Genomic DNA, 12,187 nt, shown 5'->3' on the forward strand with positions numbered 1-12,187 from the left:
AACAGATCAATGTTAAACAAGTTCACCCAGGATGTGATAAAACTCTACCTTCTCAGAGGTGTTATCAGTCTCAGCATCATGGCGTTTCTGAGTGAATATGATGTTAAAGACAGCATGCGAGCGACTGCTTGTCTCATTCATGTTGGTGGCAGCCACAGTCCTGTAGAAACAGTGAGTGCATTTTTATCAGTTTGCGCAGCAAGCTGTTTGTTTGCTCCACGTTTGTCCAACAAGGAGGATGTTTCTCTTATGATGATAGATCAAATGACTTCCTGCTATTTCTGTTGTAGATCTGACAAACAATCAAGAAACAAAATTCAAAGTGCAAATAGGTTGAATATAAATAATCAACCCATAACCCATAAAGAGCTTTAATTTTACTCTCTGACTTATTAGTGTCGGCACCCGCTATAGTTGGTGTTCCTCCACTTCATCAGAAATAAGATTCTCTGACAAGAACCAAAAATGGTGTGCACTGTATTTTTCACCAGACCCTCTACAACAACAGAGCGAAGTGCCTGAATGAATGAACAGCTCCATTACCTGGCCTTGTTGCCAGAGTCCATCAGGTCCTGGATGTCATTGTAGGAGGTGACAGCCAGCTTAGACAGGTCCTCCACATAAGGTCCCATCAGAGGATGTTCTCGAACGCGCAGGTTGCCTTTATTTTTGGGGTTCAGTAAGTCCCGCACACGTTCACAGTAGATTTCCATGTAGCTTACCTGTTCAGATTCATAATATTAGCTTGAACATTCATAACAGGTGTCAGGTTCAGGTATACTGCACATACAGTGTACCTGTATTTGTATTAATTGCATTAGTGGTATTAATGTTTGTGTCTACCTGCCCTGGGACTGCAGATAGAAATGAGCTAGTGCAATACGTCTCCTCTCTTTGTGTGAGATTAATGTTTTTTGTACACGGCCCCTGACAAATAAATGTAATAAACTAAACTATGAACTAAAAAGGAGGAGCCGATGACAGAGGGCACCAGTGCTTACCTCCACAGAATAAGACATGCTGTTGTCTGTATTGTCACTGATCTTAGTGAAAAGATCTTCACACAGCTGGAAGGAGGAAAATAAGAACATTATTTCCACAATTGTTACATCTGAGAAATTCAAAATCATCTTTCCTTGATTTATTATCAGCACTGGTCAGATAATCTTAAGTCGGTACCAGGGGAATGATTCCTTGTTGATCCTTGACATCCTGTTTCCCCATCATGGTGTAGGACTTGCCAGCGCCTGTCTGGCCATAAGCAAAGATGCAGACGTTGTAGCCCTCGAAGGCGTGCAGCAACATTTCCTCTCCGATGTCTTTGTATACTTGCATCTGAGAGGCATAATTGACGTCCTCGGGCTGTGGACAGAGATCAATAATCAGCCACTTATCTCTTAAACTTTCTCATAAACCTGACAAATGCGACATAAAAGGGATGCACAATAATGCAAATGTGTATGGGTGCGCGCGTGTGTGTCTTTGTTGGGGTGTCTGTACAACATTTGCGCTGTGGGGGTGCAGAAAGAGTTACCGAGGTGTGGGACCAGTAGGAGTAATCAAAGTTGAAGCTCTTGTTGTCTTTGGCCTGTTTGGGATTGATGATGGCTGAAAGACAGGACAAGGAACACGGGTCAGAGGGAGGGTGAGAGGCTCCCACGTGAAACTGTATCTGAGCTGTGTCGGTGTCATGTTGTGCTAATGGAGCTGCAAAGGCCTTAGTCGCCTCCTCTTTATGTAATAGTCATCTTTAGTGTTTGGGCCTCTGCACTAAAGCCAAACATGAGACTGCAGATGTATTAGGACTAGAAACCGAACAGAGTGCTTCTATCATTTGTAATGATTTTTTTTCATGGACTGAAATACATACATTGTGTTATATCAGTTGCCATCAGCTGTTGGTGTAAAAATTGCAAAATGCCATTTAAACTTAATCCCAGTCTCTTTGCCCACATTAAAGAAATGCCGTTTTTGATGACAAACTGAATCTACAGGATTGTTCTTAAACATTGAATACATCAGTAAAAAAATTTTATTTATAGGCTTTGGTTAAATACTAGTGACTCACTACTGACCACTCATGGCCTTTTTGTTCTACCTATTTGTGCAAGTGAAGAGGTTAGGTTTAATTTCAAGTTTCAAGGTGACACACTCTAAACATATAGGCTGCAACACTCATTACACACTAAAAAAATAAATTTACTACTTTTACTTCCTATTTTCAAATGTACAGTTTGGCGTGATGGTTGTGCCAGATTAAAAGGCCATGTTGTTACCTACCAGGTTTCTCTATCTCCCAGTGGCCATTTTAGGACAGCTCAGACTCAGCTTGTAAGGCTCAGCTCATCTTTCAACAGTCTCAGCATGAAACTACCATCAGCCCTGAGCTGCACTTCATCAGGCTCAGTTGTCCTTTGTTAGCCTTTAGAAAAATTCTACCTTAGTGAATCTTATATTCATTTTTTCCAGACTGTCAGAGAAGCGCTGATTTAATTTGAGGTCTTTGTGTGTCCACCACCTGTTCTGTAAATCATAGGTGTCCGTTTGGCACAGATCAAAATTGGGGCTTGTTTGCGGCTAATAAGACTGTATATGTATAGTATATGCATCTGGAAAGGTTAAACAGTATTATGACTGCTTCTTTCAAAACAATACCTACAACAAAACACATGACTTTTTCATATATTAATGATATATTCAATATAAATGTGATCAGACAACTGAGCCACCTGAAAGAATAATATTTTCTAAAAAATCAACATGAAGCAAATGCAATGGTTTGTAGATAAATGCTTTCAGAAACAAATAAAGCCTGTGTGATGGGATGCTAGGGCCTACTGTCTGTTCATTCTCGTGATTTAGAGAAACATTTTACAATTAAAATTTACATTGTGTAGTTAAAGGCAAAATATCAGATACATAAATGCAAATTACTTTTTTCTAAAGACATCTATCATACTCAAGTATTGAAATCAAGAGGTTTTGTGTGAATACTTCAGAACCCTGTGGCGTTCCCACCCAAGAACAATATATCTGGTGTGGTCTGAAAACACTTCCTCCCTGCTCCCAGAGCTCCAGACACCATTTTCTCTGCTAATGCAGATGCGGTCGATATTAGAAGAAAAGGCCCAGGGCTAAGTACACTCTCAAGTAAGTGTACACACTATTATTTCCTCTCCACACTGCTACTGTATTTCCAGCTAAGAAATATAGGCCAGTGTGGCTGACTTGGGTTTCGGGTTTCAGGCCCATTCCTCACCATGACATGAAAACGAGGCTTCGTTTACTGGGCATGATGCGTCCAAGTACTCTGGAAGATGGCCAAATATGAACATACTGTAGAAGCACTACAGATACACTACAGTTTACACAGAGTGCTCTCTTTCATATTTATCCAAGTAGAGTATTCTGCGCATATTAGTGTCATAAAATACATGAAGTTTGCTGCTAACCACAACTACAGAATTAATTTCATTAATCATCTGGAAAGGCTTTCTATACTGCTCATTTCCCCCACTGTGCACTGTCTCCTGCCACAAATGGTCTTCTACAGTAATGTGTCATGACATCACTAGAAATTCCAGTTAGACCTAAGTATTTACTTAGACTTGGAGGGACGTGGTTATTAATCCCTCCACTCATCACATTTGTGTATCCATGATTATCCGTGAAATAAATCATTAGAATCTGGTTAAATAAAACATACTTGGTAGAGGCTCTGCACCTGTCCTAACTAATCACTTTCCAAAGAAAATGCAGTGTCCGTGAAGTGGTGATGCAGGTGAAACTGAAAAAGTGTGTCACTGCACCTTGCTTACTTTATATTGTAAAAGCAACGACCTGTTACTTTTGTTTTTATACTGCATTTCTGATGTGCAGCTTTTTCATCATTGAAGAAAAATGGGTGTTTAAGAGCCCTCTGTGAAAAGCCTTAATAGGTGTACATATACTGTAAATCTAATACAGCCTGACAATGAATGAAAGTCCTACAAGGTCTCAAGCTGCCACGTGGTGAAAACAGGAAAGACAGTGATTTTGGTTTTCCTGGTTCTATAAAATCTGGATTCTATAACAGAGAAAGCCATCAAATAAACCAAATCAAAAAGGAGACATGGATTACTTTACCAAACCTCGAAAATAAAAAATATATCAAGATCTGACTATTACCCAGAAGCAGAGCCTCTGCAGTACGACGTACTCTCGTTGCTTACTCACCTCTGACTGTGGTATGATTCATACAAGATGAGCCCCCCCATACATAGCACCGGAAAGAAAAGCGCTTTGCTCTCAGATAAGGTAATTACTTTAGAGTGGCAGTGATTGGCAGCATATATGAGGTTTACAGTGAGACATAAGGCAGGGCTGCCTATTTAAATTAAGCTCAGTAGCTTGCGTGTCAGAGTAATCTCCACTTGAGGCCAGTTTTAGCAGCATTTTAAGCACGGAGCACATCTCCCATCTTCATCATACTCCCCTTTACTACCTGTCTTCTCGTTTTATGATGGAAACGCTTTTTAATTACGAGGTGTTGAGTTTATAGATGACAGCAGGTCTGGAAGTCATGTCATGGAGGGCAAACATAATTAGACCGGATACATCTGCAGCTCACTTTTCTCCTGGCAGTGTGCTCACAAACCTAGTACCTGTTTGCTTAAAAATTACTTCAAATTATTTGATGATCAAAATTGTTTTGATGGCCGATTAATTTTCTGTCTATCGACTAACAGATTGATCCAGTAATTGTTTCAACTCTACAACATATTTTCTAGATGATAATGCACCAATTGTGCAACCTTTCTCACACCGATCACTTTTTTGATACTTAAACCATTCTACTTTCAAATGCATTGTACTATTTCACCACTGCTGAATAACTGTATATTACAAAGGGATAGCTCCAACTTTCTTTTTAAGATCTACATGTTTCGTTGAAGATACTGTAGGGTATGTTTTGAGTAACAACTTTTAAAAGCACTGACTGATTTTATATCAGACATCATATCAATGATTTTAATTCCCAAAAATTAGTATTGGAATTTGAAAATAGATAAATACTGTATATTTTGATGTGCACTTTATTTTGACCAGGTGTGATGTTTAGTATGCTCACTTTCTTTTTAGAACCACACCACTGCACGTCATAATCACTGTCAGTGATGCCCACATCTCATCATTTATCCTAATTAATCCTAATAGTGGCAATTATTGGCTCTAGTTTAATTTTAGTTGTCATACATGATATTTTCAGCATCCTATTATGACACATTCCATATTTGTCTTTGTCATAGCTGCTGGGTCTTCATAATTGTGACTGAGTGATGCTGGTCAGACTGTCACGGGTGACCTGCCCCAGTCAATAGGAGAGGAAATGTGGCTGCGTCAGCAGGTCTGGCAGAGGGGATGTGAACCCACTGACAGAGATGGGAGGAGAGCCACATAGATGCTATTTTCAACAGCAGCAGCAGCCCTGGGTGTAGGTGGTTTGTTGCTTGCTGCTTTATGTTGGTCTATGTCGTGCCAAAATTAGCATTATGAAGCAGTAAACATTATGCTAATGAGTCACTCAGTTAGTCCAGTAATGAGTTTTTTGCTGCAATATAAATCTAAATCTATCCAACCAACTATATGCACCCAACAGCCTTCTAAAGAGAGGCCTATTTTTCCTTCAGGTCTGTCCCTTGCATCTTAATTAAGGTCAGTGTGGGAGGGAAGATCTCTCAACCAACAGGATTACTGCCATTCACCTGCTTTGTGGGAACTGGGCTATTGACCCACACATGAGTGTCAGAGAGCACAAAGCAGAGAGTGAGACACACACAACCCCCCCCCCAACTCCTTCTACTTCTTCTTCCTTTCCTCAGCCCAGACTACAAAAAGACAAGAGGGCATTTATACCCTGCCTCTGTACCCCCTCCAGACACTATAACCAATGGGCTTTTTCATGACATCAGTCTGCTCACATCCTCCAGTCCACATCCAGAGCCATTGACTCAGTTTGGAAGAGAACAATCTGCTCTGCTGAAAGACCTGCAGTCTCACTGAAAGCGGCTTTGTGTTCTGCGTGGGTCTGACCAACAAGAAGTTTTCTAGTACTGCTGACACATTTGTCAAATCAGTTTAATTTTTGGATTTTAAGGTAGATTGATTAAAAAGAATCGTGACTTAGGCCTTATGACACCACTCTTACTTTTATCTGTAAAGGGATCAGTGTGGGGGGCTTCGCTTGGCTCAAATGTCCACTGGAATGTCTATCTTTTACTTCCTTTTCCCTGAAACTTAACTGGAATTTACCAATTTACCAGCTTGTTGAAGTGATTTATACTGTGGTAAATTTATATTGTGTGTATTCTGATTTGACTGTAATAAACAAATCACAAAAACCTACATTTCTGAAAAACAAACACCAGAAGCAGCCAAGTACATCTTTTTATGGAAGAGTAATCTATACAATGCCTACAGTGCTTTGACAGCCTGACTGATGTTGTATACTGTTGAATGAGCCATAGTACAGTTTGTACTGCAAAAGTACTATGAATAGAGTAGTGAATATTGCAGTGAATAAGCAGAACCTGTCAAAATTAGCATAAAATAAAGAACATGCAAACACCATACTGATTATCATGGTAGCATGCCACTGAAATTCAAGTGTTTTCAAGTCAAATGTACTTGGATTACTTATCACCATCACGCTGTGAAATCCTTGAGGGACAATTCAAAAAAGGAACAATTCATTTGAGATTTTTTTAGATTCTAAGTATTTAGTCTAGCAGGGAACTACGTCACAAAATGCAACAAATCACACAGTTAAATTATGACGGCCCAAAAAAGCCACCCAGCTTGTTGTCTAGTCACCCATGACATGAGGAAGGAGGGGGGGATGGCTAAATTAGGCCAAACGGTAAATATTTCAAGAAGCCTCATCCATTATTGACATATGGCTTTACCTTGCTAAGCAGACTACATATCGAGTATCTTTCCAGTCTCCTCTCGACCAGAGTCCTCACTCTGTGCACTGTATTACCCAAGGAATGTGGGGTGCTCTGAACTACATACTTAAAAAACTTACAACATATGGCACAAAAACAAATACAGAAGGGTTTGCAGGAAACTTTACTCGAGCTAGATACAAGTACACGATGAGTGACACTCCCAAATATTTATCTGGGTCATTCTATATGGACAAAATCATTCTGTTTCTTCCAAATATATCTGCCATCAATGTGCTTATTGCATATTTGCTTTTGTGGCAGATTCTGAATGGAAAGATTAATTATAACATATTGAATCAGGGGCCATTTTAAATCTGGCTTAATCTTGCCACGTAAACAAATAACAGGCCTTGCCCTAAATAAATATCAGGTCAAATATGCAGGATATTATGTCAGCAGGTGATTTCCGCTCTACTGCTCGCTCTATTTAGTAACTGAAAAGATCGACCCTGTAGTTATTAGACAGTCGTCAATCTTGCAGACAAGCTCAACAAGATGACATTTTCTCTGTAGATATATTATAATTATCTACTATAGTATCTCAATAACCTCCTCACAGGAGACTTGCATTCACCCCTATGCAGGGGGAATTTATGTTTTCGGTAATCCCCTCGCACGAGGTCAGAGGTCAAGGTCAGCAATAGTTCAGAGAAGCCTGAACCCGTGCCTTCTGAAGAAGGATCTCCCAGCTCAAGCTAACATCTGGCTGGCAGCCTTCTGCCAACCACTTTCTACACTTTTGATGCCCATGCAGCGTGAACCAATTTTTTCTGCAATCTATATATCTGATCCTAAATTTAAGACAATAAAAACAAAAATAAAAGTAAACATTACACACATACTGTACGTGAATTTTAAGCTCTTGGTCGACTACTTACTGGTGGTGTTTCCAGACATCTGGATGATGCATTTGCTTTCTTTTCCCATCTCCCTTGAATTGAAGGGGCGGACACGCACCGCCACCTTCACAGAGGCCCCTGCCATGGTGCTTTCTTCCTAGCACCTTGGGGTGCCTTCTTTAGTGCCCAGGTGTAGGGCCTGCAGGTCTGTAGAAGGGAGCAGATAGTGAATCCTAATTAATATGTCAGTTATGGAAATTACATGCTACAACTAGGGATGCACCGATCCAATACTGTGACGCCAACAAGTTTGACTGCAATATCTGCAAAGCCATTCATTGTGAATGTTTTGTTTTTACCAAGTTACTTGTTTATACTACTTGTGTGAATTGTGATTTCATTTTAAGCTTGTTCGCACTAGTCTGTGACTTAATTGTGATTTAATGTTTACATTTTGTTCTCATTTGATGCATTTGTATTGTTTTATACTGGAATTTTAATTCCTGACCATTTTGTTTTTCTTCATTTAAAAAAGGTTCACAATTAAATTGTAATTCCTCTAAAATTTGAAGTTTTTTTTTAAACCACGTTGTTGGTGCACGATTATTTATGATTTATGACAATTATCATAATTATCATATTTTGTTTTACAAAGTTAGGAAAGCAATGTTTAAGTCAAGCCTGATGTTGCCTTACACATAAAAGAATGATCCCTGTCTCTTCCACACAGCGAGGCATACAGCTTATTAATTAAACACTGGCTCACATCGGATCGGTACTCGGTATCGGCCTATACCCAAAGCCAAGGTATCGGTATCGGGACTGAAAAAGTCAGATCGGTGCATCCCTAGCTACGACAGACTAATGCCACTAATGTTATGTCGTGTTACAAATCTGAGGTTTCATTTTTAGATCTGTGTTAAAAATTTCTAAGGGCCGAATATTACACCTTATGGTTGACGTGATCAGCACAATAGAGGAGGGCAGGGCTGTGTGGCTGTAACATGAAAAGACCATGCATGGTCAGCTACAGCCAAGGGAGATGGATAATAAAGCTAGCAGTAACAAAAGAAGTGCAGCAGCAGCTAAATGTCAGGCTATTTCCCTGGATGACAATGGCACTGAAACCAGCCACAAATCCAGGGTCTAGCTCCATTCAGCAGCTCGGTTTGATGAAACTCGTAACTCGTCATACTGTCTCCTAAAAGACTAAATATGGACATTAAATGACTGTGTGATTTTAGTGTGTGGCAGCATCATGGGCGTATCAAGAGCAACCATGACTCATCATCTGTAGCGATCAAATTACAATGATTTAATGTTTTCATCAATAAGCTTTAACAGTGAGCAATATGATACAATTAGCTTTCACTGCACGCCTCAGGTCTAACTGTGAATATTAGAAGACTATCATAATTTATAGCATATTAATAAGAGAAAGTGTCATTTCTTTAACTTAATTTATGCCCAAGATTTGGGATAATGTTGATTTTTGCATCAATATTCAGAGTATGTCCATATGGTTTGTGACTCAGATGTCTGTCATCATAATTGAGTTTTCTAAATTTGCTGTGTCACCCTGCTTCCTGGTACATCCTCACCAGCTCGCACCTAAACAGATTCATTTGTAAGAAACATGCGAGTCATGTTGTTTCAATGGGAAAACAGTATTTTGGCTCCTAAGGTGCAACCTTAATGTATACTGAGGACAAATTAGGATTAATAAATGAAATAAACTTAATAATATAGAAGATTCAACATCAAATTCAATATTGTTTTGATATCTGAAATGAAGTGATGAAGATGAAATTCACATGCTTGAAGCTTATCTTAACATTCACCCACTGCAACAGAATATCTTGTGTAAAAAAAAAACAAACAATAGAAGTACTGACATTTTAAATCTGCTTTTTTTCCCCCATCAACACCCATGTCTCTAATCTTCTGATACAGACGCTCAGACCAATCAGCTGATGATGCAGCTCAGCTGGGCGGCCACCATTTCCCGGTGACAAAGGCTAATGTAATATACCATGCTGGCGTGTAGCCTATTTGAGCAGGACGACAGTTTGATGCAATTTTACCTTATCACTCATAAAAAAAAAAACATTTATTTAATTGGTAGCTTTTTGGCATGACAGCAAATCCATAAACCGCAGGTCAGCACTGGCTTAAAGCCCACATTTTGTTAGGCTAAAATTGATCATTCATTGCTGTAGCCTAATTACTTTCTGAAATGCATATAGCGTCATGATAAAAGCATCTCTCATAGCAATGCATCGCGTAGTTTACCTTTCGTCCAATGACAGGGCATTTCTTCCCGTCGTCCCGCTCACATAATTAAAAGACATTTTATCAAACAATATAAGCACTAAAATAACATGACAGTAGCCTACATGTGCTGTTATAGAGCAGCTTTAATGTCATTCTGTCTCGATACTATCTTCCCGACACTGACAGCCTCTTCAATGGCCGCACCCTATGCCCATCTCTTCCCAGGAGATTTAACACAAGGTAAATAAAGACTGTCTCATTAAAACTGCATTACCGGCGGGACAATGGAAAAATAAAACAGGTAAACCTACCTCCGCAGTGCCAATAACGTCTTGCTCCCGTGTACAGACCTTGTTTGTCGTGCTCGTCTGCTTTATTATCCAGCCCGTAGCTACTTCCACCTCCGTAGGTCTCCTCCGGGTCTGGCACTGCCCCTGCTAGCAGCCTCCCCTCGCCATGAAAACGGGAAGGGCTGAGGTTACCGCCGACGGAGTCTTGCCGTACCCTGCAACCCACCCCCCCTCTGCCCTGCCTTGCCTTGCCTTGCCAGTGGGGACCCAGGAAGGAAAGAAGGTTGTTTGGATAGTCGGCTGCTTCTCCACACTCCAAAGCGGTCAAAATGGCTCTGTTGTCTCCCTGTCTTTGGTAAGGATGCTCGAGCTCCACTGAGCCGGTGACATCACTACCGAGGGAGGTAACAGCATCAATGCAGTAGTGGGAAGAGAGAGAGAGGAGGGGAGAGAGAGGGGGAGGGAGGGAGGAAGAAAGACAGGGAGCAGGATTAGTGTCCCTATTGAAACACCTCATATAAAAGCTGCTGTTGCGTTATATATTTTATTTAAAGTTAAAAACAGCAGATGGCAGGGACTACAATATTTTTTCAAGTTTACTGACAGGATTGTTTTGAATGCAGTGGACAATAGGAGCATAAACATGCGTTTGTTATGAATAGGGGTTTAGTAGGTCAAGCCAGGGACATCAAGCTGAGAGGAGACAAACTGGCACAAAGCAGGTCTCCCGCACCATGGAAGCATGCCTGAACAGTGAAGCACGCCATGTAGCAACTCGGAGCAGAGCCTGGCCACAGAAACAGGATAATACTGTAGCAGAAATATTATCATGTTTCTTTTGCAAATGTGGTGTTTCTGTATGCCTCTTACTGAAGTGATGTGGGTTGTCTGCATTGCAGTTTGAAGGTTTTTCAGTCAGGTGTGTGCCTACACCCTCTGTCTACTGCAGCATATACTAAAACTTAAATGGCAAACATGCAGTGAAAGTTATCATAGTAGGAAAAGTACAGGTGTTACTAATAGCACTAAAGATGGCTCTGTTCTATTCAAGTGTCCCAGCATGCTCAATACCAGGACCTTTAAACTGAAGTAGCTAAATGGAATTCAGCCATCTTTAAATGTATTATTTCTGCCTGTGCCTTTCCTACTGTGAGTGACATGACACACTGTCATGACAGAGCCATCGTTAATGTTATTGGTAGCTCATGAGCTTTTCCTACAATCTCATGTCAAAAGGTCAGCTGTGAAAAACGCCTATTTTAGTGTGAATTTGGGGATTTTAGCAATGTTCGGGTATTTTATAGGCAGATTTGAGTATTTTTAGACTAAATATATTTAAAGTTGACTTATTTTAGACCAACAAATGAATAGAAATTATTACAAATTAAAATACTTGTGCTTTTTTAAAGAGATTTTTTTTAAATTTGCTGTCTAATCAAAACTGAAGGGGGGTTGGGAGTGATGTGCTGGACTCATGATCTCCTGGCCACAGCCTTGGAATAGAACTGCTCATGATGCAAATTAGTAGTAATGTAATGTATGTTGCTCTCAAAAACTCTAAATGCTACTGAGCTGCATTTGAAACAAATATCTGGTCCTCCCGTAGCAGCTCTTATTTTGAATTTATACATAGTTAAAATGGCCCTTATGTTGAAGATTAATTTAGGGGGATTTTTATTGCTTGGTTTTCTTAAAAACTAAATTACATCAACTTATAATGGGACTTCTATTTAGTCAGAGAGAAAAATATCAATATTTGTGTTTGACCTAAAAAGAACTGAGTGTAAACAGACGA

At 39.9% G+C, this 12,187-nt stretch overlaps 1 protein-coding gene across 29 annotated transcripts in view; it reads right to left on the bottom strand.

Annotated features, from left to right (window-relative positions):
- The window catches only part of kif1aa (kinesin family member 1Aa), a 39,402-nt gene extending 28,600 nt beyond the window's left edge, over positions 1 to 10,802 (bottom strand). For 9 of the 29 annotated variants that reach the window (XM_044199239.1, XM_044199238.1, XM_044199236.1 and 6 more), the window contains exons 1-7: positions 10,414 to 10,797; positions 7,868 to 8,035; positions 1,535 to 1,608; positions 1,180 to 1,362; positions 1,002 to 1,067; positions 544 to 722; positions 49 to 160 (exon numbers count right to left, since the gene is read on the bottom strand). In XM_044199239.1, the coding sequence (XP_044055174.1) occupies positions 49 to 160; positions 544 to 722; positions 1,002 to 1,067; positions 1,180 to 1,362; positions 1,535 to 1,608; positions 7,868 to 7,973 (720 nt within the window). In that variant the 5' untranslated portion in view covers positions 7,974 to 8,035; positions 10,414 to 10,797. Of the gene's footprint in view, positions 1 to 48; positions 161 to 543; positions 723 to 1,001; positions 1,068 to 1,179; positions 1,363 to 1,534; positions 1,609 to 7,867; positions 8,036 to 10,413 lie in introns of all 29 variants that reach the window. The other 20 variants (XM_044199225.1, XM_044199223.1, XM_044199222.1 and 17 more) reach the window with 6 other exon arrangements.
- Between the last annotated feature and the right edge of the window lie 1,385 nt (positions 10,803 to 12,187).

The sequence above is a fragment of the Siniperca chuatsi genome, linkage group LG6 (genome assembly GCF_020085105.1).
Source record: "Siniperca chuatsi isolate FFG_IHB_CAS linkage group LG6, ASM2008510v1, whole genome shotgun sequence".
Classification (NCBI taxonomy): Eukaryota; Metazoa; Chordata; class Actinopteri; order Centrarchiformes; family Sinipercidae; genus Siniperca; species Siniperca chuatsi.